Source organism: Haliotis rubra, unplaced genomic scaffold (genome assembly GCF_003918875.1).
Source record: "Haliotis rubra isolate DU_JTF1 unplaced genomic scaffold, ASM391887v1 Scf984, whole genome shotgun sequence".
Lineage (NCBI taxonomy): Eukaryota > Metazoa > Mollusca > Gastropoda > Lepetellida > Haliotidae > Haliotis > Haliotis rubra.
This window is the reverse complement of record NW_025767728.1, coordinates 267,301-292,106: the sequence shown is the minus strand read 5'-3', so window position 1 is coordinate 292,106 and position 24,806 is coordinate 267,301. Positions and strand designations below refer to the sequence as shown.

General features: G+C 44.2%; 1 protein-coding gene and 1 long non-coding RNA gene across 2 annotated transcripts; both read right to left on the bottom strand.

Moving 5' to 3' along the window:
- LOC124265556 (ubiquitin-associated domain-containing protein 1-like) lies at positions 1-23,390 on the bottom strand. The gene is made up of 10 exons (XM_046700344.1): positions 23,032-23,390; positions 21,212-21,276; positions 18,263-18,370; positions 17,853-17,955; positions 17,088-17,199; positions 16,365-16,471; positions 15,237-15,346; positions 7,610-7,696; positions 1,520-1,658; positions 1-380 (listed from the first exon to the last, which is right to left on the bottom strand). Exons 1-10 carry the CDS (start codon positions 23,285-23,287, stop codon positions 232-234), a joined length of 1,236 nt encoding a protein of 411 aa, XP_046556300.1. The 5' UTR covers positions 23,288-23,390; the 3' UTR covers positions 1-231.
- LOC124265557 lies at positions 5,203-6,539 on the bottom strand. Its single transcript, XR_006895480.1, has 3 exons — positions 6,518-6,539; positions 5,536-5,597; positions 5,203-5,465 (listed from the first exon to the last, which is right to left on the bottom strand). It is a non-coding gene; the product is annotated as an uncharacterized LOC124265557 (long non-coding RNA).
- Positions 23,391-24,806: the final 1,416 nt, after the last annotated feature.

Here is a 24,806-nt window from a genome sequence, read left to right as displayed (position 1 = left end):
ATCATGAGTCAGGATAAGAAAAAATAATAAGAATATGTGAACCTTTAGAAATGGACAGTGAGTTTATGCCTGAGAAACAATCACTCAATTTAAAAAAGCTGAGTTTGTGCAATTACATTACAAAGGCTTGGTACAAAAATGTAACAATCGTCTCCTAGAAGCATACACATACACGGAAAACAACTTTCATATTGCATAATAAATTATTACAAAGGAAGCACTCCATATTCGTCAGCTTGCGACTGCACTTTGGATGTTGCGAGGTTTCGAGTTCTTCTCAGCATGATATATTCTTGATATCTGGATGAGGATTGGCCCTGTCTCTGAATCGTTGAGCCACTGATTGGCAGACATGGGAGACTCAAGCATCTGAAGAAATGCTGAAACACAACAAGGTGGCCAAGATTATGTCAATGTTGAACCAATTCTAACTTGGATCTTCACAGGTTCTAAAACGATGCTAATAGAGACCAGAACTCACATAGACAAAAACAAATATTGAACGAAGAAGGGATGGAATGATATATACTCATCAAAAAAAGAAGGGGAACTTCCTTTTTAATATAAGATTAAAATATTGGGAAATACATCAGAATCAATCAGTTGATATAATAATAATGAATGTTTTGAGAGTGCATCACCACTTGCACCTTATGACCATTGTTATTTGTATAGTAATTGCTCTAGTAAGATGATAAGTGTATGACGTGAAATTTGCACGCGTACGATTTTCATTTTCAAACAATGAGACCCCATGCATGTGCATGGGTCTAATGGGTTGTGCACGTGCATCCCATGCGTTGTGTTTAGGGGGGGTGATAAAGAGAAATGGTGGTGCTACATAAGATGTCTGTCTTTGAAAAGTTTGTCAACGCTTATACTTCCTATCCAGATTGAAAGTTCAGGTTCCCCTATATTTTGTTCAGAGTATAAAACCAAATCAGCCAGCCTATAGTCCGTTTGGCTCAAAGGCGGACCGATGAATTGCAGTCTAACTCGAAAACTAATAAACATAACATACTCAATGAAACGCTGATCATAATCAAAACATCATACCCACTCTGTGAGTTTTTGCAGAATTTTTGTCCTAAAAATAATAAAGTTGCTTAACAATCTATCATTAAAATATTGACACAGTTTACTGTTTGTTACGAGGGAGGAGTGCAGAGAAAGGGACAGCCAGGTGTTCGAGAACGGATGGAGACGGCACATCACAGGTTAATGAATAAATAACTTTGTCTGTGAACGTGCTTCTCGAACACCTGGCTGTCCCTGTCTCTGCACTCCTCCCTCGTAACAAACAGTGAACTGTGTCAATATTTTAATGAGAGTTTGTTAAACAACTTTATTATTTTTAGGACAAAAATTCTGCAAAAACCTCACAGTGTGGGTATGATGTTTTGATGATGATCAGCGTTTCATTGAGTATGTTTATTAGTTTTCGAGTTAGATTGCAATTCATCGGTCCGCTTTTGGGCCAAAGAGACAGTAGGAGTTGTGACCTTCTGCTTCAACTTACCCAGTAAACATCGAGGGTTATTCAGACCCAGCTGGACAGTTGGGTTGGCCAATATTGCCTTGTATACTGGACTGTCAGGGTCTAGTCCATCGTCCACCGTCTCCGGACGGGTCTGCCGGTCACCCAGTAGCCATTCACACTGATAATGAAAACACTGAGTGAGTGAGTGAATGAGGTGAACCCAGAACCGAGAACATAGGGGATTTGAGTCCACACTATGAGAGTTTGTTGGTATACTGTTGGAAAAAGGACAATGATGTGGACATGTGAGTGGGTGAGTTTAGTTTTACGCCGCTTTTAGCAATATTCCAGCAATATCATGGCAGGGGACACCAGAAATGGGCTTCACACATTGTACCCATGTGAGAATCAAACCTGTGTCTTTGGCGTGATGAGCGAAGATGAGGACACGTGAAAGGGACATGGCAATAGTGGACAAACGTAGGATATACGTCCAAGGATTCAAACTCACAAGTTCCTGGAACAATCAAGGAGCATGCTAACGTTTCCTGGACAGCTACACTATGGGATTACGCTGCCTGTTGAACGAGGAAACTGACTGGGTATCATTTTTTGCACTGTTAGCAAGTATCTGGACACACCGAAGATGGTCTTTACACATGACATTCATAGGAAATCACACCTGGTCCTCAGGGCATATTTTCATATTCATTGCTATTTTTACACATAATTGTTTAAAAAGATGGCTGTTTTTCTCAAACAAAGACAGAAATGCGCTAAAACGGTTTCTGGAAACCAAGGGACCTTAGAATTAGATAATGTTGGACATCTGGGGTCCCAGTACCTCACATGCCCTGCATACCATCCACACCTCACAAGACATTCGTGTTGAACATGTTCTCTGAGCCCTACATGTCCACGTGTCTTCTATGACCTACATTCACTCTGTGCCCCAAATGTCCTCTGTGCCGGAGATGTCCTCTGTGCCCTACATTCACTCTGAACCCGTGAAGGTCCGGGTTAGAATGAACCTTCAGTAACCCATGGTGGTCATAAGAGGCGACTAACGGCATCGGGTGGTCAGGCTTGCTGACTTGGTTGACACATGTTATCAGTTCCCAATTGTGCAGATCGATGCTCATGCTGTTGATCACTGGATTGTTTGGTCCAGACTCGCTTATTTACAGACCGCCACCATATAGCTGGAATATTGCTGAGTGCGGCGTAAAACGCAACTCACTCACTCAACATTCACTGTGTGCCCTACATTCACTATGTGCCCTACATTCACTATGTGCCCTACATTCACTCTTTGCCCTACATTCACTGTGTCCTATGTCCTCTGTGCCCTACATTCACTGTGTGCCATACATGTCCTCTGTGCCCTACATTCACTATGTGCCCTACATTCACTCTTTGCCCTACATTCACTATGTGCCCTCCGTGTCCTAAATTCACTGTGTGCCCCAAATGTCCTGTGCCCTACATTCACTATGTGCCCTCCCTGTCCTCTGTGCCCTACATTCACTGTGTGCCCTACATGTCCTCTGTGCCCTACATTCACTGTTTGCCCTACATTCACTGTGTACCATATATGTCCTCTGTACCCTACATTCACTATGTGCCCTACATTCACTCTTTGCCCTACATTCACTGTGTGCCCTACATGTCCTCTGTGCCCTACATTCACTGTGTGCCCTACATGTCCTCTGTACCCTACATTCACTATGTGCCCTACATTCACTCTTTGCCCTACATTCACTGTGTCCTATTTCCTCTGTGCCCTACATTTACTATGTGCCCTACATGTCCTCTGTACCCTACATTCACTGTGTGCCCTACATGTCCCCTGTACCCTACATTCACTATGTGCCCTACATTCACTCTTTGCCCTACATTCACTGTGTCTTATGTCCTCTGTGCCCTACATTCACTTTGTGCCCTACATGTCCTCTGTGCCCTACATTCACTGTGTGCCCTACATGTCCTCTGTGCCCTACATTCACTATGTCCTATGTCCTCGGTGCCCTTCATTCACTGTGTGCCCTACATGTCTTCTGCGCCATACATTCACTGTGTGCCCTACATGTCCTATGTGCCTTACATTCACTGTGCCCTACATTCATTGTGTGCCCTACATTCACTGTGTGCCCTACATTCACTTTGTACCATACATGTCCTCTGTACCCTACATCCACTATGTGCCCTTCATTCATTGTGTGCCCTACATTCATTGTGTGCCCTACATTCACTGTGTGCCCTACATTCATTGTGTGCCCTACATTCACTGTGTGCCCTACATTCACTGTTTGCCCTACATTCACTGTGTACCATAAATGTCCTCTGTACCCTACATTCACTATGTGCCCTACATGTCCCCTGTACCCTACATTCACTATGTGCCCTACATTCACTCTTTGCCCTACATTCACTCTTTGCCCTACATTGACTGTCTTATGTCCTCTGTGCCCTACATTCACTGTGTGCCCTACATTCACTGTTTGCCCTACATTCACTGTGTACCATAAATGTCCTCTGTACCCTACATTCACTATGTGCCCTACATGTCCCCTGTACCCTACATTCACTATGTGCCCTACATTCACTCTTTGCCCTACATTCACTCTTTGCCCTACATTGACTGTCATGTCCTCTGTGCCCTACATTCACTGTGTGCCCTACATGTCCTCTGTGCCCTACATTCACTATGTGCCCTACATTCACTCTTTGCCCTACATTTACTCTTTGCCCTACATTGACTGTCTTATGTCCTCTGTGCCCTACATTCACTGTGTGCCCTACATGTCCTCTGTGCCCTACATTCACTATGTGCCCTACATTCACTCTTTGCCCTACATTCACTGTGTCCTATGTCCTCTGTGCCCTACATTCACCGAGTGCCCTACATGTCCTCTGTGCCATACATTCACTGTGTGCCCTACATGTCATATGTGCCCTACATTCACTGTGCCCTACATTCACTGTGTGCCCTACATTCACTTTGTACCATACATGTCCTCTGTACTCTACATCCACTATGTGCCCTACATTCATTGTGTGCCCTACATTCATTGTGTGCCCTACATTCACTATGCGCCCTACATTCACTATGTGCCCTACATTCACTATGTGCCCCAAATGTCCTATTGCGAAGTGGAATTGAAAACTAAACTAACTAAAATATGAAGTGTCAAAATGTGCTATTTGGGACACTTAACGTGACTCTCTTGATTAAACTCATGAAATAATTCAAACAATACAAATGGGGAACTAAACGTGAATCTCTTTCAACAATGGGGTAAGTAACTTAATGTGATACCTTAAATTCTATTATCTACACTAATCTATCTTGCTCTATTGCAGTATAAATTCTATTATCTACACTAATCTATCTTGCTCTATTGCAGTATAAATTCTATTATCTACACTAATCTATCTTGCTCTATTGCAGTATAAATTCTATTATCTACACTAATCTATCTTGCTCTATTGCAGTATGAAGTCTATTATGTATAGTATCTAGCTCTATAGCAGCCAGCTGTATGGAACTTTCATTTCAATGCACAAGTACATACAGCTGTCACCCAACTAAACAAACACCCGAACTCAAGCAACATTCAACTGACATCTAAACTAAGGTCAGACCTTAACCCAAGCAAAACCTGAACCAAATTGACCGATTCGATCGTTTCTCACATGGTCAAGAGCATGTGGTCTGACCGCATGTGAAAAGTCATGCTCTTGGGTTTGCTGCGAAGCATGGTGCGTTTACGCGAACTGTTCCAACTGTTTTGTTTCCAGACCATGTCCTCTGTGCCTAACATGTCTTCTGTGCCCCACATGCTCTCTGAGCCCAATATGTCCCCATGTCTTCTGTGCCCCACGTGCTCTGAGATCAACATGTCCCCTGTGCCCCACATTCACTCTGTGCCCCACGTGCTCTGAGATCAACATGTCACCTGTGCTCTACATGTACCCGTGTCTTCTGTGCCCCACGTGTCGTCTGAGATCAACATGTCCCCTGTGCCCCATGTGCTCTGAGATCAACATGTCACCTGTGCCCTACATGTACCCTTGTCTTCTGTGCCCCACGTGTCGTCTGAGATCAACATGTCCCCTGTGCCCCACATTCACTCTGTGCCCCATGTGCTCTGAGATCAACATGTTCCCTGTGCCCTACATGTACCAGTGTCTTCTGGTCCCCACATTCACTCTGTGCCCCATGTGCTCTGAGATCAACATGTTCCCTGTGCCCTACATGTACCAGTGTCTTCTGGTCCCCACATTCACTCTGTGCCCCATGTGCTCTGAGATCAACATGTTCCCTGAGCCCTACATGTACCCGTGTCTTCTGGGCCCCACATTCACTCCGTGCCCCACGTGCTCTGAGATCAACATGTCCCTGTGCCCTACATGTACCCGTGTCTTCTGGGCCCCACATTCACTCCGTGCCCCACATCCTCTGAGATCAACATGTCCCCTGTGCCCTACATGTACCCGTGTCTTCTGGGCCCCACATTCACCTCACAGGCCCCACATCCTCTGAGATCAACATGTCCCCTGTGCCCTACATGTACCTCAGTTGTCTTCTGGGCCCCACATTCACCTGCGCCCCACGTGCTCTGAGATCAACATGTTCCCTGTGCCCTACATGTACCCGTGTCTTCTGGGCCCCACATTCACTCCGTGCCCCACATCCTCTGAGATCAACATGTTCCCTGTGCCCTACATGTACCCGTGTCTTCTGGGCCCCATATTCACTCTGTGCCCCACGTGCTCTGAGATCAACATGTTCCCTGTGCCCTACATGTACCCGTGTCTTCTGGGCCCCACATTCACTCCGTGCCCCACGTGCTCTGAGATCAACATGTCCCTGTGCCCTACATGTACCCACAGTGTCTTCTGGGCCCCACATTCACTCGTGGCCCCACATCCTCTGAGATCAACATGTCCCCTGTGCCCTACATGTACCCGTGTCTTCTGGGCCCCACATTCACTCCTCAAGTGCCCCACATCCTCTGAGATCAACATGTTCACCTGTGCCCTACATGTACCCGTGTCTTCTGGGCCCCACATTCACTCTGTGCCCCCCACATGCTCTGAGATCAACATGTCCCCTGTGCCCTACATGTACCCGTGTCTTCTGGGCCCCACATTCACTCTGTGCCCCACATCCTCTGAGATCAACATGTCCCCTGTGCCCTACATGTACCCGTGTCTTCTGGGCCCCCACATTCACTCCTTGCCCCCACATCTCTGAGATCAACATGTCCCCTGCCCTACATGTACCCGTGTCTTCTGGGCCCCACATTCACTCTGTGCCCCATGTGCTCTGAGATCAACATGTCCCCTGTGCCCTACATGTACCCGTGTCTTCTGGGCCCCACATTCACTCTGTGCCCCACATGCTCTGAGATCAACATGTCCCCTGTGCCCTACATGTACCCGTGTCTTCTGGGCCCCACATTCACTCTGTGCCCCACATGCTCTGAGATCAACATGTCCCTGTGCCCTACATGTACCAGTGTCTTCTGGGCCCCACATTCACTCTGTGCCCCACATGCTCTGAGATCAACATGTTCCCTGTGCCCTACATGTACCCGTGTCTTCTGGGCCCCACATTCACTCCGTGCCCCACGTGCTCTGAGATCAACATGTCCCTGTGCCCTACATGTACCAGTGTCTTCTGGGCCCCACATTCACTCCGTGCCCCACGTGCTCTGAGATCAACATGTCCCTGTGCCCTACATGAACCCGTGTCTTCTGGGCCCCACATTCACTCCATGCCCCATGTGCTCTGAGATCAACATGTTCCCTGTGCCCTACATGTACCCGTGTCTTCTGGGCCCCACATTCACTCTGTGCCCCACGTGCTCTGAGATCAACATGTTCCCTGTGCCCTACATGAACCCGTGTCTTCTGGGCCCCACATTCACTCTGTGCCCCATGTGCTCTGAGATCAACATGTCCCCTGTGCCCTACATGAACCCGTGTCTTCTGGGCCCTACGTTTTCTGAGATCAACATGTCCTCTGTGCCCTACACGTCAACATTTTTTCTGTGCCCCACATGTCTTCTGAGCCCCACGTCACCTGTGCCCCGAAAACCGATGATGTAAAAGTAACCTTACCGCAGCGTCCTGGTCATTCCTGGAGACTCTGAGTGCATCAGTCGCCTCCTGTTCACTGAAGCCCATTTCCAGCAGCTTCTGTAGAGCCTGAAACAGGATGAGGATGGTCAAACATATCAGTCACTTCGCCCATTCAAGGGACATAACTCTGTTACCAGCATGGATCCAGAGAACATGAGATGAGACATGTGTCCCAAGTCCATTCAAAGGCCAAAACTCCATTACCAAAGAACATGAGATGAGACTGGGCTCACAATCTGTCTCAAGTCCATTCAAAGGCCAAAACTCTGTTACCAGACAACATGAGATGAGACTGGGCTCACAATCTGTGCCAAGTCCATTCAAAGGACAAAACTCCGTTACCAGAGAACATGAGATGAGACTGGGCTCACAATGTGTCCCAGGTCCAATCAAAGGACAAAACTCCGTTACCAGAGAACATGAGAGTGGGCTCACAATCTGTCCCCCCCCAGTTATCAGGGACATGACTAAGGGGTAACCTCTAGCAGTCGTGCAAATAAATGATTGTTTATGTAGATTTCTTTGAAAATGTAATTTTTAAAGTAAAATTGCTATTTTTATACTTATCCTGACTCATGATCTTTTGCTTATCTCCCTTTTCCTTGTGAATGGTAGTGGAACACTTGAATCCCTTGAAGTTCCCAAAGCGGACGTAAAAATGCACTCACCCACGAGTTACCTCCCTTTTCCCACGTAAACAGTCATGTGACCAGCCTTACTTGTCACTCTCTCCTGATTTTTCTGCCCAAGCACTTGGATCTGCTGTGCAATTCAAAGTGTTTCCAGCGGGGAGGTCGGGAGGGTTTGACCTCATGAGTCAGGATAAGTATAAAACAATCAATTTTACTTGAAAAATTACATATTTTTTCTTATCCTGACTCATGATCTTTTGCTTATAGATTGGTGGTGGGTCAAGCCACTTCGTGGATTCATCAGCTGTCCTTAGATACGTCCTGTATCCCCCCATGGGAACTGTGTAGCGGCATTTCCGAGATCCTATTCTTCCAACTTCCGTTATAACTCAGGGGGACTACTTCTTGTCTTACTTCAATCTCAGACAAATTGAATCATCTTGATTCATGTGGCTTCAGATAAACTAGTATCTTCTTATTACTAGATATCTTATAACAACCCATAGATTATAAGATCTTTATCATAAATGAGTTGTGACCCCTTCATGTACAGGTAAGATCTTTACCCGTACAGGATCTTTTTAATCACTCATGCTAATCTGTCCTAGACTGTGTGCATGGACTTTCAAACTAATACTTTTCCTTAGTAAAAATGCCTATCAACAAGTCAACGTGATAAAGGGAGATAACTGCTTTAGAACTCAGAGCCTTTGTGGAGTCGAAGCTAGTAGCTGTGCTACAATGAGAGGCCCAAATTGGTGGATGCCTGAGACGTCTTCAGTGGCTATGTCTTGGAGGTAGTGGTTGGCAAACACTGTGTCCAACTGCCAAAAGCAGCCCTCCATAATTGCTGATATAGAGCAATTTCCATGCAGAGCTAGTGTTGATGCTAATGTGTGGATGTATGAGTAGGTTCGGCCAATCTGGTAACTTGATTGTTGGACTTCCGAGATCTTCTATTAGGTCTAGGAAACATACTCTCGCTGGCCAGTATGGCGCGACCAAGGTCAGTTGTAGCGCCTGTGTCTGTCTGGTCTTCAACAGTACTTTCGGTAGTAATATCCGAAGTGGAAACGCATAAGCGTTTAGTCCTTCCCATGATATGTTCAGTGCATCTGTTGCCCAGGTGTGAGGATGTCGAACTGGTGAGACAAACGTCTGTAGTTGTTTGTTGAACCTTGTGGCAAACAGGTTTATGCATGGGGATCATATTTCCCTTATGATGAGCCGAAATGCTTCTGGATTGAGCATATATTCCGTAGGTGAGGGGTGCAGTGGTCGGGTGAGAGCGTCTGCAAACACGTTCTTGGCTCTGGGTATGTGACACGCCTTTGTCCAGATGTTTGCCTCCTCCGTGATGTCAAACAACTGGAATGTGAGCTGTAGTAGGCTTGGTGATCTTGTAGATCCTTGCCGATTTATGGAGAATGCCACTGTAGAGTTGTCCGTGTGGACCATCAGCATTCTGCTGATCAGCGAGCTCGACCATAGTTGTAAGGCGTTGATCACAGCTTTCATCTCCAGCAGATTGATGTGAAAATGCTGCTCTGTTTGGACCACTTCCTTGATGCAACTTTGATTGTTGAGATGTGCACCCCAACCTTGTATCGATTCGTTGTTCGAGATCTGTGTAAAGATGTGTGTCGAAGGCCGGCTCTTGTAAATAGGTCCCTCCGCAGACATTCCACCTGTGGGTCCACCAAAGTAGGTACCTCTTAAGATTGTCTGGCAGCAAGATAGGGTCGACTCTGTCCAGATGTTTTGTTAGGAACCTTTGCAGCGGCCTTAGTTGTAATCTTCCTGTGCAAGTCAAGTCCTGCGCCGAGGTTAGTAGACCGAGTAGACATTGCCATGTCCGCAGTGTTAACGGAGAGATGACTGCTTGTGGAATCATGGCTTGTATCTTGGCCCAATGATCTTCTGGGACCACAATTCTGTGTTGTGATAATTCATATTCCCAGCAATTGAAGATCTTGTTTGATTCTAACTCCAACTTCATCAGGTTCACTAGCCATCCTAATTGCGTGAGCAACTTAATTGTGAAGTTCAGCTGCTGTCTGAGTTGATTGGCACTTTGAAGAACCTGTATGCCGTCGTCCAGATAACCGGCACTGCGTGAGACCTCGATGCTGCAGATAGGTGCAGATAGGCTTGGTTATTTGTATGAATAATCATAGAGCCGACGATTTTCCAAACGGTAGGACGCTCCATTGGAAGTGCTAACCTCTGATTGCAGTGATGATACATCATTCTTCCCCTTATATATGCAGGCAATCTGTGTTGATCAGCATACATCGAAGCGTTGTCTATTTATAGCAAGGCTGGCTCCAGTGTAGCATCGCAGGGGACTTTTATCAGCGACAATTTCCAAAACAAACATCGTTTATCCTGCTGTCAAGGCTAGACATCTATTAGATTCCAATGATGATAACAGGCCGTAGTTGTATACTATTTCCGAGGCTACCGATGAAGTATTCCCCTGTTTGTTTACAAGTCAGTAAACTTGCTGGAGCCTGCTCTGTCAGTGGGAGGCGTTGTCTGACGTGGACCAATCAGCTTCCAAGCATGACGTCACCGGTGTTGTAGCAAGCTGGCCTCCATAAAATCTGATGCAATTAGTTGGTTGAGTAAAAGCGCCCGTAATTCTACGCCGCTCATATAAACCTCTTGAATAAGGGTTGCTCCAAGTGTAAAATCTTGTTCAGTGATATAAATCACTTATTCCCATTGTGGATAATATAAGCCAGCATGACCTAAGGAGGCTGTCGAGACGCATGTCTGTATGGATCTTGAAGAAATACCGATGTTGAATCCTAGTTGATAGGATATAAATTCCTAATCCCCACGCTGAGTGACGAGTTTAATAATATCATCTGTACGTCCGCTCAAGGATACTTGAAGGCATTGTTAACCTTAAGCCCTTTCCAAAGGTCGCCTTTGAGGTTCTCCAGTACTTGAGATATCAGCTTCATAGGTGATATCATATTGAGTTGAAGTCATCAGCGATATGCAGTACAACTCTCTGGGTTGGGTTGGAGTGAGTGAGTCCACAGGCCGCCTGCTAATAAGACCTCAGCATCCGTGATAGATGAAGTGATTCCTATCATCAAGTAGGTTGTCGTCCAAACTGAACCTATACAGGTATAAGGTTTGTGCAGGTTGTAAACTGTAGAGATCGCACATGTTATAGATCTTTTTGTTGAGTTTTAAACTCTGGCAAAACCATCCGTTTTCATCATTGCTTCATTTTATTCAGCCGTATGGTAATAGAGTCGACGTCAACATCCTGCCTGATGATGTAAGGGTTCGCGAACCCTGTAGATGTCTGCATTGCTGTTATCTGCCTGTAGATCTGAGAGTTCTCGAACCTTGTAGATGTCTGTAGCTTTCTCAAAGCTGTGTGTAGGTTAGAAGGTACCTTGGATATAGGTTCAATCAGAGGAATAGTCACCGAGTCAAAGTCATCATCACATCATATAAGTTATTCATCTTTATCCTTAGAAAGAGACTCCTTCAACTCGTTGGCAATCCACGCTGTAACCTCTGAGTCTGGGAAGACCTGTCTGTTTGCAAGTCCAAAGTCTCCTGATTATTAGTGCTTGGTCTCAACGATTCATCCATCTGCGAACATGTATCCCTTCTCGAACCTTCATCATCCTTTCGCGAACCTCCGTCTGAAGATTCCTCCCTATGCTCTCTTCGCGAACCTCTATCTGTAGATACATCACTTCGCGAACCTCTGTGAGGTGAGCTTTCTCCTCCCGAACGTCTATTGTAGGGCGAACTCCTGTGATGTGAGTCATCTCTTCACGAACCTCTGGCTTGAGGTGAGTAACTTCGTGAACGTCTGTGCGAGATATGAGATCTCGACCTAGAGAGGCTAGGTGTAGGAGCTGGATCCTTCGATGATCTCGAACGTTGAGGGTTCGCAGAAGTAGAATTGATCAGTAGGCATCTCATCTCTTCTATCCTCCTCCAAGATGACAGAGTTGTCCAACTGTGGAGACCTTTGCAAAGGTGTACTTTCGCCAACGTAGTCTTGAGACGTAGTTCTCTGAGGTGTAGTTGCAAGAGGAGTCCGATTTTGCACATGATGTCAGTAGCCCGTGGCTTCGCCGAGCCTCGCGTCCCTCAAACCTTGGCGCCACATGGCCATCATCTGGTTGGTGAATTGTCTCATTTTCACCCGGAGCCTTCTGCGTTGATTCCTCCTGTAGAACCTGACCTTGACTGAGTTTGGCTGGCGCTTTTAGCATCTTCCAGCAATTCAGTCATAAATTCCCGGGCTTCACACATTTCTGCATAGGGATTGACGCTGCGCGGTGACGTACATAGAAGCATTCGCGCTAACGCTGATGAGTTGTGTGCCTCAACTTCACTCGCTTGAGAGGTAAGAGGTGGTAGTTCGTCAAACAGCTGTCCTGCTGTGACCGTAGTAGGGGACGATCTAGTAGCAGTAGAAGTCGATTGAGTCGCTGATCTCATAGATACTTCAGTTAGAAGTAATGGGGGATCATCAAAAACGCCTAGTTTGTGAGGAATATCTCTTCGTACAATCTCTTCAGATTTCTTAATAGGTCGCTGACTTCTTCCGATCTGGTAACAGATGCTGTTCTCGTAGATGATGACATCTTTTCTGAGCTTGAGTCGTCGACTGCGCTGTAGACAATCTCTTGGTCCCCGTACCAGGACCCCTTACCAGCTGACTGCCTCATAGCACCAGTGTATTGTGAATTTCAGCAGTAAAAGCATAAAGGCTGATCTCCAGTTTTATCAGCCGTGACTTGAGATGACTTTCTCACCCGATCCATGGCACGCCTATAGATATAAGACAAATATTGATTAAATTGTAGATTTGATAAATCAACACAATAAGTACAGTGCAAGCTGGAAGAACATGGTTTTATGCACGAGAAGGGCATTGGAGGTGAGGATCAGCCACGGATAACCTGTGCCTGCAAACACTGCAAGATTTCATGAAATGTACCAAAACAAAGATGAGGTGAGGTGAGGCGAGGAAATGACACAAATACAAATAAGTTTACAATTTGGGTTTACTATAACTACTATGGAGATAGTAGTTATAGTCAAATCCATATGCATCGTAATTTTGAAGATAGAGACCTAAATATAAAAGGGATATAATGCCATTTTTTAACGCTCTTTTGGTAAGGGACTTCCAGTGCTCCTCTCGCCCTAACCATCCGCTTACATAACGATGAAATTATGAAAAATACAGAGAGTGACAAGTAAAGAAAGTCACCTGACTGGTTTTGAAGAATGGGAAAGGGCAAAAGGGAGGTAACTCGTGGGTGAGTGTATTTATACGTCCGCCTTAACTTCGAACTTCAACTTTCAAGGGATTCAAGTGTTCCACTACCATTTGAAAGGAAAAGGGAGATAAGCAAAAGATCATGAGTCAGGATAAGAAAAAATAAAATATACAGGAAAGGATTTGTGAGAGTAACTCGATGATATATTGCATCAGGATAACTGCTCTAACTGATTCAATGATATGAAACTGTGTACCTGATACATGATGCCAAATAGTGTTACCATAGTTACAAATGTACTACTATATTCATCACCGTTTCAACTCTGCATCTAATCACAAAATCAAGGAAAATCTGAAGCATGAATTTTACAAAAGGTTTGCCTGATTGGCTGTAGGTGATATGACCTTACAACATAAGTCTGTTGAAATCCTGTCCAGTGTCCTGTAAGTTATCGCCATGGTAACCGTGTCCTGATTTGTTGAAGTTGGACTCCTCAAACACTTGAGACTCCAGTCCAGGATTTGATGCGATGCAAATGTGCATCCAGTACGCACAAGTGTAGAGAATGAACGCCAAAAAATCCCACTTCACCACATCCACATCCATCCACTGTACCCACACAACATGTAGGACTTGGTTAGGTGTTTGGTTGTTTCTTTCAAAGCAGTTACTTGCATCATTTCATCCCAGTGTTCAGGAATAGCGTCTGACCCTCTGACAAATCCGGCAGATTCGCCAACGGTCAGACAGAAGTCTACAACCCGCCGGCCCCAGTGTCTGACTGTATATTTCACAATGATTTTGACTGAAGTTGTTATATTTGACATGTGACACTTGTTTGCTGTTTATAAATCTTACGTTTGTTAATAATTTCAATGTCAATTATAAGAAATATTAAATCTGTAATGTATGTTTAATTTTATTCCATGGGTCCTGTGCATTTTCAATGGGTCAGACAGACATCTGAAACTTACAGGACCCAATGTCCTGTGACTTTGAAACACCATTCATGAACACTGTCATCCACCAGCTCACATGATCAATGATTTAATCCAGCTCTAAAGAAATGACCAAAACATACAGTTCTCTACACTGTTCCTCCACACGACCCTCACACTCCCTGCCAGGATAATTAAAAGTAATAACTGGGGGTCCCTGGGATCTCATGTTTGTGTAGTTGAGGTAAAACCCTGCAGCACATAACAAACCAATTCTAAACACTACCAACGTAAGAGTAGTCATGAAGTTAATAAGAGGAGGCCCACTGATATACCAGCCATTGTTGAAAATGGATACCTTATACAGACATGTTGGTGCGTCTGTGTGTGTCAAGGTGACAAATGAGTTACGCAATCACGTTGTTTGGCAGCTTGACTTCTGTGAGTGACCCCTTCCAGTGTTGACGAACCCATAATGAAATATACCACTCCACATTTTGAAAGAATACAATGAAATAACAGAACTGTCTCTATTAAAAACTCAGTAGTATATAAAAAGGAATAAAACCTACAATCACAGGATTCTTGTGGATTTGTGGCACCTCATTCTCTACAGCAAATGGCATTAACCCAGACAATTGTGCCATATGTAGCCTTTTTCCAGGCTGAACAATGTTGTTCAAACATCAGTGAGATCTAATTTTAATGCTGCACTGTTAACATGCTCTTTTCTTAGGGTGTCTTGATCTTTTATACTTACCCTGGCATTTGGACGAAATTCCCTCTTCCTGAAAGCCCGTAGAGATTCGAGAATATTTGTCACTTTAGGAGTTCCATCAGGATTTTCTTTGCCTCCAATAGCTCCCTCAGGCTGAAATTGGCAGAAATAGGTGGAGAAGTTCATCACACTTTGTTCACCAGCTCCAGGTCACCGAAAATATATCACCACATTCAGCTCACCAGAACATAATTAACTACATTCAGCTCACCAGAACCTAGTTCACCAGAACCTCGTTCACCACATTCAGCTCACCAGAACCTAGTTCACCACATTCAGCTCAACAGAACCTAGTTCACCACATTCAGCTCACCAGAACCTAGTTCACCACATTCAGCTCACTAGAACGAACCTAGTTCACCACATACAGCTCACCAGAACCTCATTCACCACACCTTGTTCACCAAAACTAGTTCTTCACATATAGTTCACCAAAACTAGTTCCTCACATATAGTTCACCAAAACTAGTTCTTCACATATAGTTCACCAAAACTAGTTCCTCACATATAGTTCACCAAAACTAGTTCCTCACATATAGTTCACCAAAACTAGTTCTTCACATATAGTTCACCAAAACTAGTTCCTCACATATAGTTCACCAAAACTAGTTCTTCACATATAGTTCACCAAAACTAGTTCCTCACATATAGTTCACCAACCAAGCTCACCAGAGTTCACCACATCACTAGTTCCCTCACATATAGTTCAGTTCACATATAGTTCACCAAACTAGTTCTTCACATATAGTTCACCAAAACTAGTTCCTCACATATAGTTCACCACCAAAACTAGTTCTTCACATATAGTTCACCAAAACTAGTTCCTCACATATAGTTCACCAAAACTAGTTCTTCACATATAGTTCACCAAAACTAGTTCCTCACATATAGTTCACTATGCCAGGTTCCCATACCCATGTAAACATGTAACTCGTAACTCCAAACACCAAACACTGATTTTTTCAACACAGATAACTTCAAAGATTAATACCAACAAATATATTCCTTATCGTAAAATGTACATGCTTCTAAAACACTGGCTGATTATAAGTAAATGACCCAAGCATGTTGCTCCCTCCAACAACATGGAAGTTTGAAGAGTGTACCTGCTCATCTGGAGTCTGGGAGTTGTCTCCTCTTCCCCTGGCAGTGGCGCATCAATGTCAGGGTCGTCTTCATGTTGAAACAACCACTCCATTGCCGGCATCACATTCATCCTAGAGAACATCATACAACACGTGACTGCAGAAACAACCACTCCATTGCCGGCATTACATTCATCCTAGAGAACATCATACAACACGTGACTGCAGAAACAAATTGAACTTTGCAGTACATACTTTTCACAGACTAAAAGTTTAGAGCCTTTATTAGTGTATTCATAAATTGACCAAAGCTTGGCTGAAACAATTTCATTTACTATATGGCATAAGACCCCCGAACAGATTCATGCACAAAACACATCACTTTTTTTTGGGGGGGGGGCGCGTTTCCAAACAGGTGATTGATATTATGAGCAAAGTGTCATGTGATCCGGGTACGATGAAACAACCTCACTACGATGAAACGCCGTCAGCCAGATAAAGCAACCTCACTGTCAACCAACCAGACTCCCACACACTGCCAGTTACCTTTCATCTTGTGGATGCCTGATTGGCTGAGACGGTGAGACAACTGACTTTGTGTGTCAACCAACCAGACTCCCACACACTGCCAGTTAACTTTCATTCTGTGGATGCCTGATTGGCTGAGATGGTCAGACAACTGACTTTGTGTGTCACAGTGACCAAAAAACCAATATGTGCAGATTTCCTGATAAACATGCAAGCTTACTTATTCAGCATCAGTGCTTTTCTTGCTCTCGTCTCCGGAAACCCCATGTCTACCAACTGTTTGAGCGACATGGCATCCACCTGAGTTGGCCGAGGAGGTTCATTGAGAATTTCTGAAAATATCAGCATTTACAAATGTAAACGAAATTAAAAGGACACCTGTTACATTTACTCAATAATCCCATTTTGCAACAAGTAGTTTACTTTGGAACAAACCTACTTAAAATGAATAAGTTTTACGCTGCTTTTAGCAATATTCCAGCAATATCTCGGTGGGGGAACACCAGAAATGGGCTCCACACATTGTACCCAAGTGGGGATTCGAACCCGAGTGTGACAAGCGAACGCTTTAACCACTAGGCCACCCCACCGCTCCTCCTTGTGACAGCAATATATATGAGTGAGTTTCATATCAACTGCCAGCAAAATAACCAGTTACAATGTATTTTTCCCCTGTTCAGAAACATGGATTTTTCATGTGCTCTGTGCTTCATTACTGAGTTTTCTTCTGTGTTCGTATAGTCAACGTTTTATTCCCAATGGAGACAACCATCAATGGCCAACATGTCTCATCACATCCTGACAGTGTGTGAAATAGCCACTGGCCTGCTAGCCCAAGGCTAGTAAAAATCCAGTTGGGCCTGTAAATCTCCACAGTCACTGGCCCGACTGGCTGGTGACTTTTCATGGGGTCATTTTGTAAATATATCACTCTAACAGATTTAAGTGAGATCGACAAGACCTGCAAAAACAGATTTGTTCCAACCTTCAGCTTGCTTGAATATTTTAGCAGCGGCAGGGTTCATGCAGAGGATTCTTTGTGATGCTTCTATCAATGATATCAGGATACGACGTAGCTCGGTCTGGAACTGTACAAAGTCACATGCTCATAATTATCTGATTTATAGGCAGGTGTGGTTAGTTAATTCACCAAAAGGGAAATCAAACAATAACGCGTGAAAAAGTCACAAAGAGCTTCCCTCCCTACTTCTGGAATATCTCAGTCATTCTACAGACATGACGGACACTCATACAAAGTTTCAAAAAGAAGGGAATTACATTAACCAACTTTAATGTCAACACTTAAATAAATTTCAACACTTGCTGATCAACCTGACAATAGATATGACAACAGGCATGACAAAATGTCTGACAACAATGTGAACATGACCTTACGTCTACAGCAGGATCAGACGAGTCATCTGCTGCTTCATATGTGGACTTGGGCACATCTGCTGTCATACGTCTAATGGTGTCCATATCCATATCCTTCTTGCCATCAGCCTGAAACAGTGACATAGCATACACATCACCATTCATACAGCCTGTAGTCTGAACCATCCATACAGCTTGTAGTCTGAACCATCCATACACCCTGTAGTCTGAACCATCCATACAGCCTGTAGTCTGAACCATCCATACATCCTGTAAACTGAACCATCCATACACCCTGTAGTCTGAACCATCCATACAGCCTGTAGTCTGAACCATCCATACAGCCTGTAGTCTGAACCATCCATACAGCTTGTAGTCTGAACCATCCATACAGCCTGTAGTCTGAACCATCCATACAGCTTGTAGTCTGAACCATCCATACAGCCTGTAGTCTGAACCATCCATACAGCCTGTAGTCTGAACCATCCATACAGCCTGTAGTCTGAACCATTCATACAGCCTGTAGTCTGAACCATCCATACAGCCTGTAGTCTGAACCATCCATACAGCCTGTAGTCTGAACCATCCATACAGCCTGTAGTCTGAACCATCCATACAGCCTGTAGTCTGAACCATCCATACAGCCTGAAACAGAGACATAGCATACACATCACAGTTCATACACCCTATAGTCTGAACCATCCATACAGCCTGTAGACTGAACCACCCATACATCCTGTAGACTGAACCATCCATACAGCCTGTAGACTGAACCATCCATACAGCCTGTAGTCTGAACCATCCATACACCCTGTAGTCTGAACCATCCATACACCCTGTAGACTGAACCATCCATACACCCTGTAGAACCATCCATACAGAACCATCCATATATTCTTACCTGTAGTCTGAATATCCATACAGCCTGTAGACTGAACCACCCATACATCCAGACTGAACCATCCATACAGCCTGTAGACTGAACCATCCATACAGCCTGTAGACTGAACCATCCATACACCCTGTAGACTGAACCATCCATACACCCTGTAGACGAACCATCCATATATCCTGTAGACTGAACCACCCATACACCCTGTAGTCTGAACCATCCATACACCCTGTAGACTGAACCATCCATACATCCTGTAAACTGAACCACCCATACATCCTGTAGTTTGAACCATCCATACACCCTGTAGACTGAACCATCCATACACCCTGTAGTCTGAACCACCCATGTAGACGAAACCCATGTAGACTGAACACACCCATCCATACACCCTGTAGTCTGAACCATCCATACACCCTGTAGTAGAACCACCCCTGTAGACGGAACCATCCATACACCCTGTAGACTGAACCACCCATACACCCTGTAAACTGAACCATCCTTACACCCTGTAGACTGAACCATCCATACACCCTGTAGACTGAACCACCCATACACCCTGTAAACTGAACCACCCATACACCCTGTAGACTGAACCATCCATACAGCCTGTAGTCTGAACCATCCATACACCCTGTAGTCTGAACCATCCATACACCCTGTAGTCTGAACCATCCATATAGCCTGTAATCTGAACCATCCATACACCCTGTAGTCTGAACCATCCATATAGCCTGTAATCTGAGCCATCCACACACCCTTTTCTTGCAACCTTCCATACACCTTGCGAACTGACAACCTGTAGACTGAATTATTAATACACCCTGTAAGTATATATTGCCCTAAAATCCAGATTAAGAGGTGACCAACGGGATCTGGTGGTCAAACTCGCTGACTTGGGTGACATATGTCATCGTGTCCCAAATGCACAAATTCATGCAGGTCATTGGATTGTGTGGTTCTGATCTGATTATTCACGGACATTCATTTAACCTTAACATAACTGAGTATGGCATTCAACAACAAACGCACACAAGATTTCTCTCAACATGATGTAGTTCTGAATTGTTTTGGGGGTATTCGGGAATTGTACAACCGGCAAATGAGTAATCTCCATTCAGAAATTTACAGTAATGTAGCTTTTCATTGCTTTGTGGTACCTGCAATGAAACTAGTGTCCAATGTTTGGCATACCAGCTAATAAGGAATACATGGCCTTTGGAATGTAATGTATCCCATTACCAGATAATGATGATACCTGATGATGATTGATAGGGGTGTCACGATACACCAATCTCACGATACGATACGTATCACGATTTTAAGGTCACGATACGATACGTATCGCGATACATAATTTTCGCGCCTTTTCATAGCATTACCTTACCGGCAACGTACGCGCGCGCTGACTGGTCCATCAAAATAGTCTAGCCAATCACAAAAGCTGTTAGTTTCCAACCTATTTTTTTAAAGTAAAGCTAGCTACATCTATTTATCGAAGCGGTCTCGGATAATTTTACTATCAAGACTTTGAAGGAGATGGATACAGCATAAAAATTTGAATCGATAAAGTTTTAAAATAGGAATCGATACACGCAAGCATGTATAGTGTATTGTATCGTCAGTAAAAATGTATCGATGCATCGATACATTTGCGTATCGCGACACCCCTAATGATTAATAAGAGACATGACATTTGTCATAAACCTGTAAGCAGGCAACTTTGCCTGCTGAAGGCGCTTCAACATAATCAGAGGATAATATAGAAAACATACACAGTGAGTTTAGAAGAGTCAGTAATAAGTGCTCTTGAAAAGATTACTTTTCCAATAAGATTTGAACGCTATCAGAGAACCAGAAAGTTTAACGTTGTCCGACAGAGAATTCCAGAGACATGGAGCTGCATGGAGGACTAATTGTTTGCCGGATGAAGCTAAGTAGATCTTGCGGACCAACTGATCCAGACACCTAGATGTTTCACAAGTGTGGAAAACATCTGTCTATTCTCTCTATAATCCCTTTTCAGGTGATTACACATATCAGGCACAAAGTCAGGCATACATGTAAACAAAACCCACCTTGGCCTTCTCAGGTCCATCAAAGGGAGATGGTGGAAGTCGCCTTTTCAAAAGAAGCAGCTCATCTGAAAAAGACAACAACCATGTTTAGGCCTTCCACCACAAACCATCAACCTTCCACTCCCCATTCCAATAATACCCACTGGGCCATTGAGGTGTAAAGAGATTTCATCCCCCATCTCATCATAATATTCATCATTCAGGATGATAGTCAGTTGCATGATGGCTGATGTAGCAGCCATAACATGTTGGTGTCCCATGATGAGATTTGAATCCCAGACCTTCAAGTCTGGTGAACTGTACTCATGACCAAAGACGTTAACAAAGTCAGCAAGCTGACAGCACGGTTTTATCTGGCACACTAAACTAGCCCCTAAACTCGCAATCAGTTTAATGGGAACAACTACCTATGGTTTTGTTTTTTTTGTTGCGGAATATGGACTTGTCCCCCGTTTAGCGTACCAGGTATGTTTATGCATTTTGACTTTGTTTAGGGTACATTTCTGTATATAGAAACTGTACCTGGAGTACATGTATAGCTGAGAGCACTAGCCCTGACTGGGTCCTATACAGTGAAGTCATGACCCTGCATCGCGGCTCTCAGCTGATATCTGCAGTACCTGGGTTGTTGTGTGTGGTCCTGTGTGTAGAGCTCAGGTCACAAATCAGTTGAACTTAGCAACATCGAGCGCGAGGACTCCTTTACTCCTGAGAGTGTCTAGGACTTCAGTCCTGCCCCACAATGAAGCACATGTGATACATGTGCTCTCACCTTAAGCAAGTGAGTTTGTTCAAATTTGCCTCTGTTCACTCAGCAGAAAATGTGTACGAGGTGAAATAAGTCGTGACTATTAACCTTCTAGTGCCTCACAGGCAGCTTGAGTTATCCGGGGTAATAATAATCAGATTCTGATTACAGCGTCCAGTGAGCAACTAGTCAGATGGATACTTGGGGCTATATAAATGAATTATTATGTTTTACAGATTAAAGATAGTATGCAGCAGAGTGGCTTCAGGTGATCCTGGCACAGTCAGGCTGGTAAGGCTCATCATCAGCTCAGGGCCCTTGCCCCCTCTACACGCAGCCCAGACAGCGAATGGGACTTCTCCCAGGAAACGCTGCCTAGTCGAACCCACCAAGAACTTTCCGGAGAATATGAAGGCTCCCCAACACTGCAGCCTTCTGCATTACCCAGAGTGTCAGAAGGGCTGTACTCCCGGTGGAGAACCCGGGCACTCTCCTGATCTGCGCCAAGAGTTCAAGAGGTACCAAACCAAGGGCACCGAGAACAATGGGGAGCCTGACGACAGTGTCCTTGGGATGCAAGCGAGACATTTCAAAGGCGAGGTCTGCATATTTAGCATGCTTTTCCTGAATCTTGCCAATCACGTTGCTGTCAAAAGGGACAGAAAATTCACTGATATAAATAAATTAATTGGCTTGATCAAATAGGACAATATCAAGTTTGTTGGCAGGAATTCTTCTGAGGCTGTATATGGGCCTATTCCACAGAAGTTTCCCATGACGCCCTGGACATGTTCAGGGCCGTACCATGGATGGACCTCGGAGTCAAAGCCACAGGCATGTCGTTTAAGGTATGCTGTTTGTGCCAAGGAAGGGCATCCACTGATAAGGTGTTGGACAGTCTCTGTAAATTCATTGCAAAGTCGACATTTCATATTGATATTTTCGTAGTAGTAGTAGTAGTAGTAGTAGTAGTAGTAGTAATAGTAGTAGTACAACGACCCCTTCAATAAGGCTAAGTCCTATTTTGTGCATAACCTGTAGGCGAATTCGTACCGTTGATCTGTAACCTCACCATTATCCCTGACACCTTCCTGCGCCAGACTCCGTTCTTCATCAAGCACTTTACCAGATCTTACATGTACCAGTTTATGGTACAGTGAAGTTTTCATGCTCTCGGCTGGGTTGAAGAAATGACTTAGCGACATGATTTTCACTTTATCTACACTCCATTCTGGATGAAGGTCGGCCAAATAATCCCTTCCATCTAAACTTGTAATTCGCACCTTCATGTTGGAAGGAGGAAAGAGGATTGAGTCTGAAACAACCATTTAGGCAGGCATTAATTCGTTATTTCGCCGAATTTTGACAGAATTAAAGTTGACAAGTTACAACGATATCATTCTGGGCGAGCGACATCTTGTGCGAACTTGGCTCCTGATTATCAAAGGCTTGTGTTTAATTAAGTTCGAGCGCAGCCGCATATAAGAAGCGATACCAGTTAAATCAAGCGATGAGCTCATAACAAAGGGAAGTCACTCTCAACTGAAGTCATTTGCATCATTGCGCCCCACTAGGGAAATTTAACAAACTGGCTGTAGTTAATAGGTCATATGCATGTCGTTTATATGCATAAAACGAAAATATAAAATGTTTGTTCTCGCTATAACGAGGCGGGTGGCTTCACACGTACATTGTACATACACGTATGTACGATTGCTAATGTTTAAAATATATTAAGTTAGTGGCATGTTTTACAATTGTTCATACGATAATCGAGAAAAGAGCGGATGTTCTTCAGCGTCCGAAAACGCAAAAGGCACGAGGACACAATCACGGTTAACAAAACGTGGATGTAGTTGTCGCACTAAATGTCCAGCATCTTACAGGGATGTCTGCTCTCGTTCAACCAACTCAGGAAAGAAAACTGAAATACAGTATATAGCCAACTTTATAATAATAAGTTATTTTCTATACTTCTTTTTAGTAGCGCCCAGTCTCCAAACAACAAGTGATTGCTCGCGACGCTTAATCAGAATCTGCCTGCTAGGCGCTAGAAGGTTGTAGTCACATTACCGAGTACCCATCGAGACTAGGAAATGACCCCTCACACCAGGTTGCTACTTTAACACTTGAATTAAAACATAGACCCGCCACCCTCCACCATCCTCCACACCCGCTTGTTCTGTTAATGGACAAGCTACAGCTGTAAAGCCTTTCCAATGTGTCGTGGGTGAGTTTTATGCCGATGATATGCATTTCGGTACTTTATGTCTTGGCTGAGTACTGTTGTGAGCTTTCACTGAAGGAAGAATATTCGCCGAGTGGTACACAATTACTAGACATGCTACGACTGGTTTACTTGAACAAGGGCGAATCCGTCACGTGTCACCACGTTTGCAGCTCATTAGTTTCACTGTTGTGTAGTTTTATGATTCTTAAAATAAATGTTAACAGTACTGAAGGAGTTGCCTCCCTTACACCATTACCACACAAGAGCTGAGCCTTTAAAGTTCTGAATAAACATCTCCCTCTCTCTGGAGCATCTCTCTCTCTTGACTCTCTCTCTCTCTCTCTCTCTCTCTCTCTCTCTCTCTCTCTCTCTCTCTCTCTCTCTCTCTCACACACACACACAGACTATTGAGGGGGAACATTACGTTAGCGATAGTCTGTAGCAACATACTATTTCGATAGCGACAGTCTAATGAGACCAACTATTGCAATACTGTTGCAGTAGTTTTTGTCTCCTTGAATTGCTCCATTTGAAGTCATTTCCAAATGAATGTATGCTTTATATGAAATAAAAACAAGTTGAAGTACAATGTATATTGATAACTTACAAATAAAACT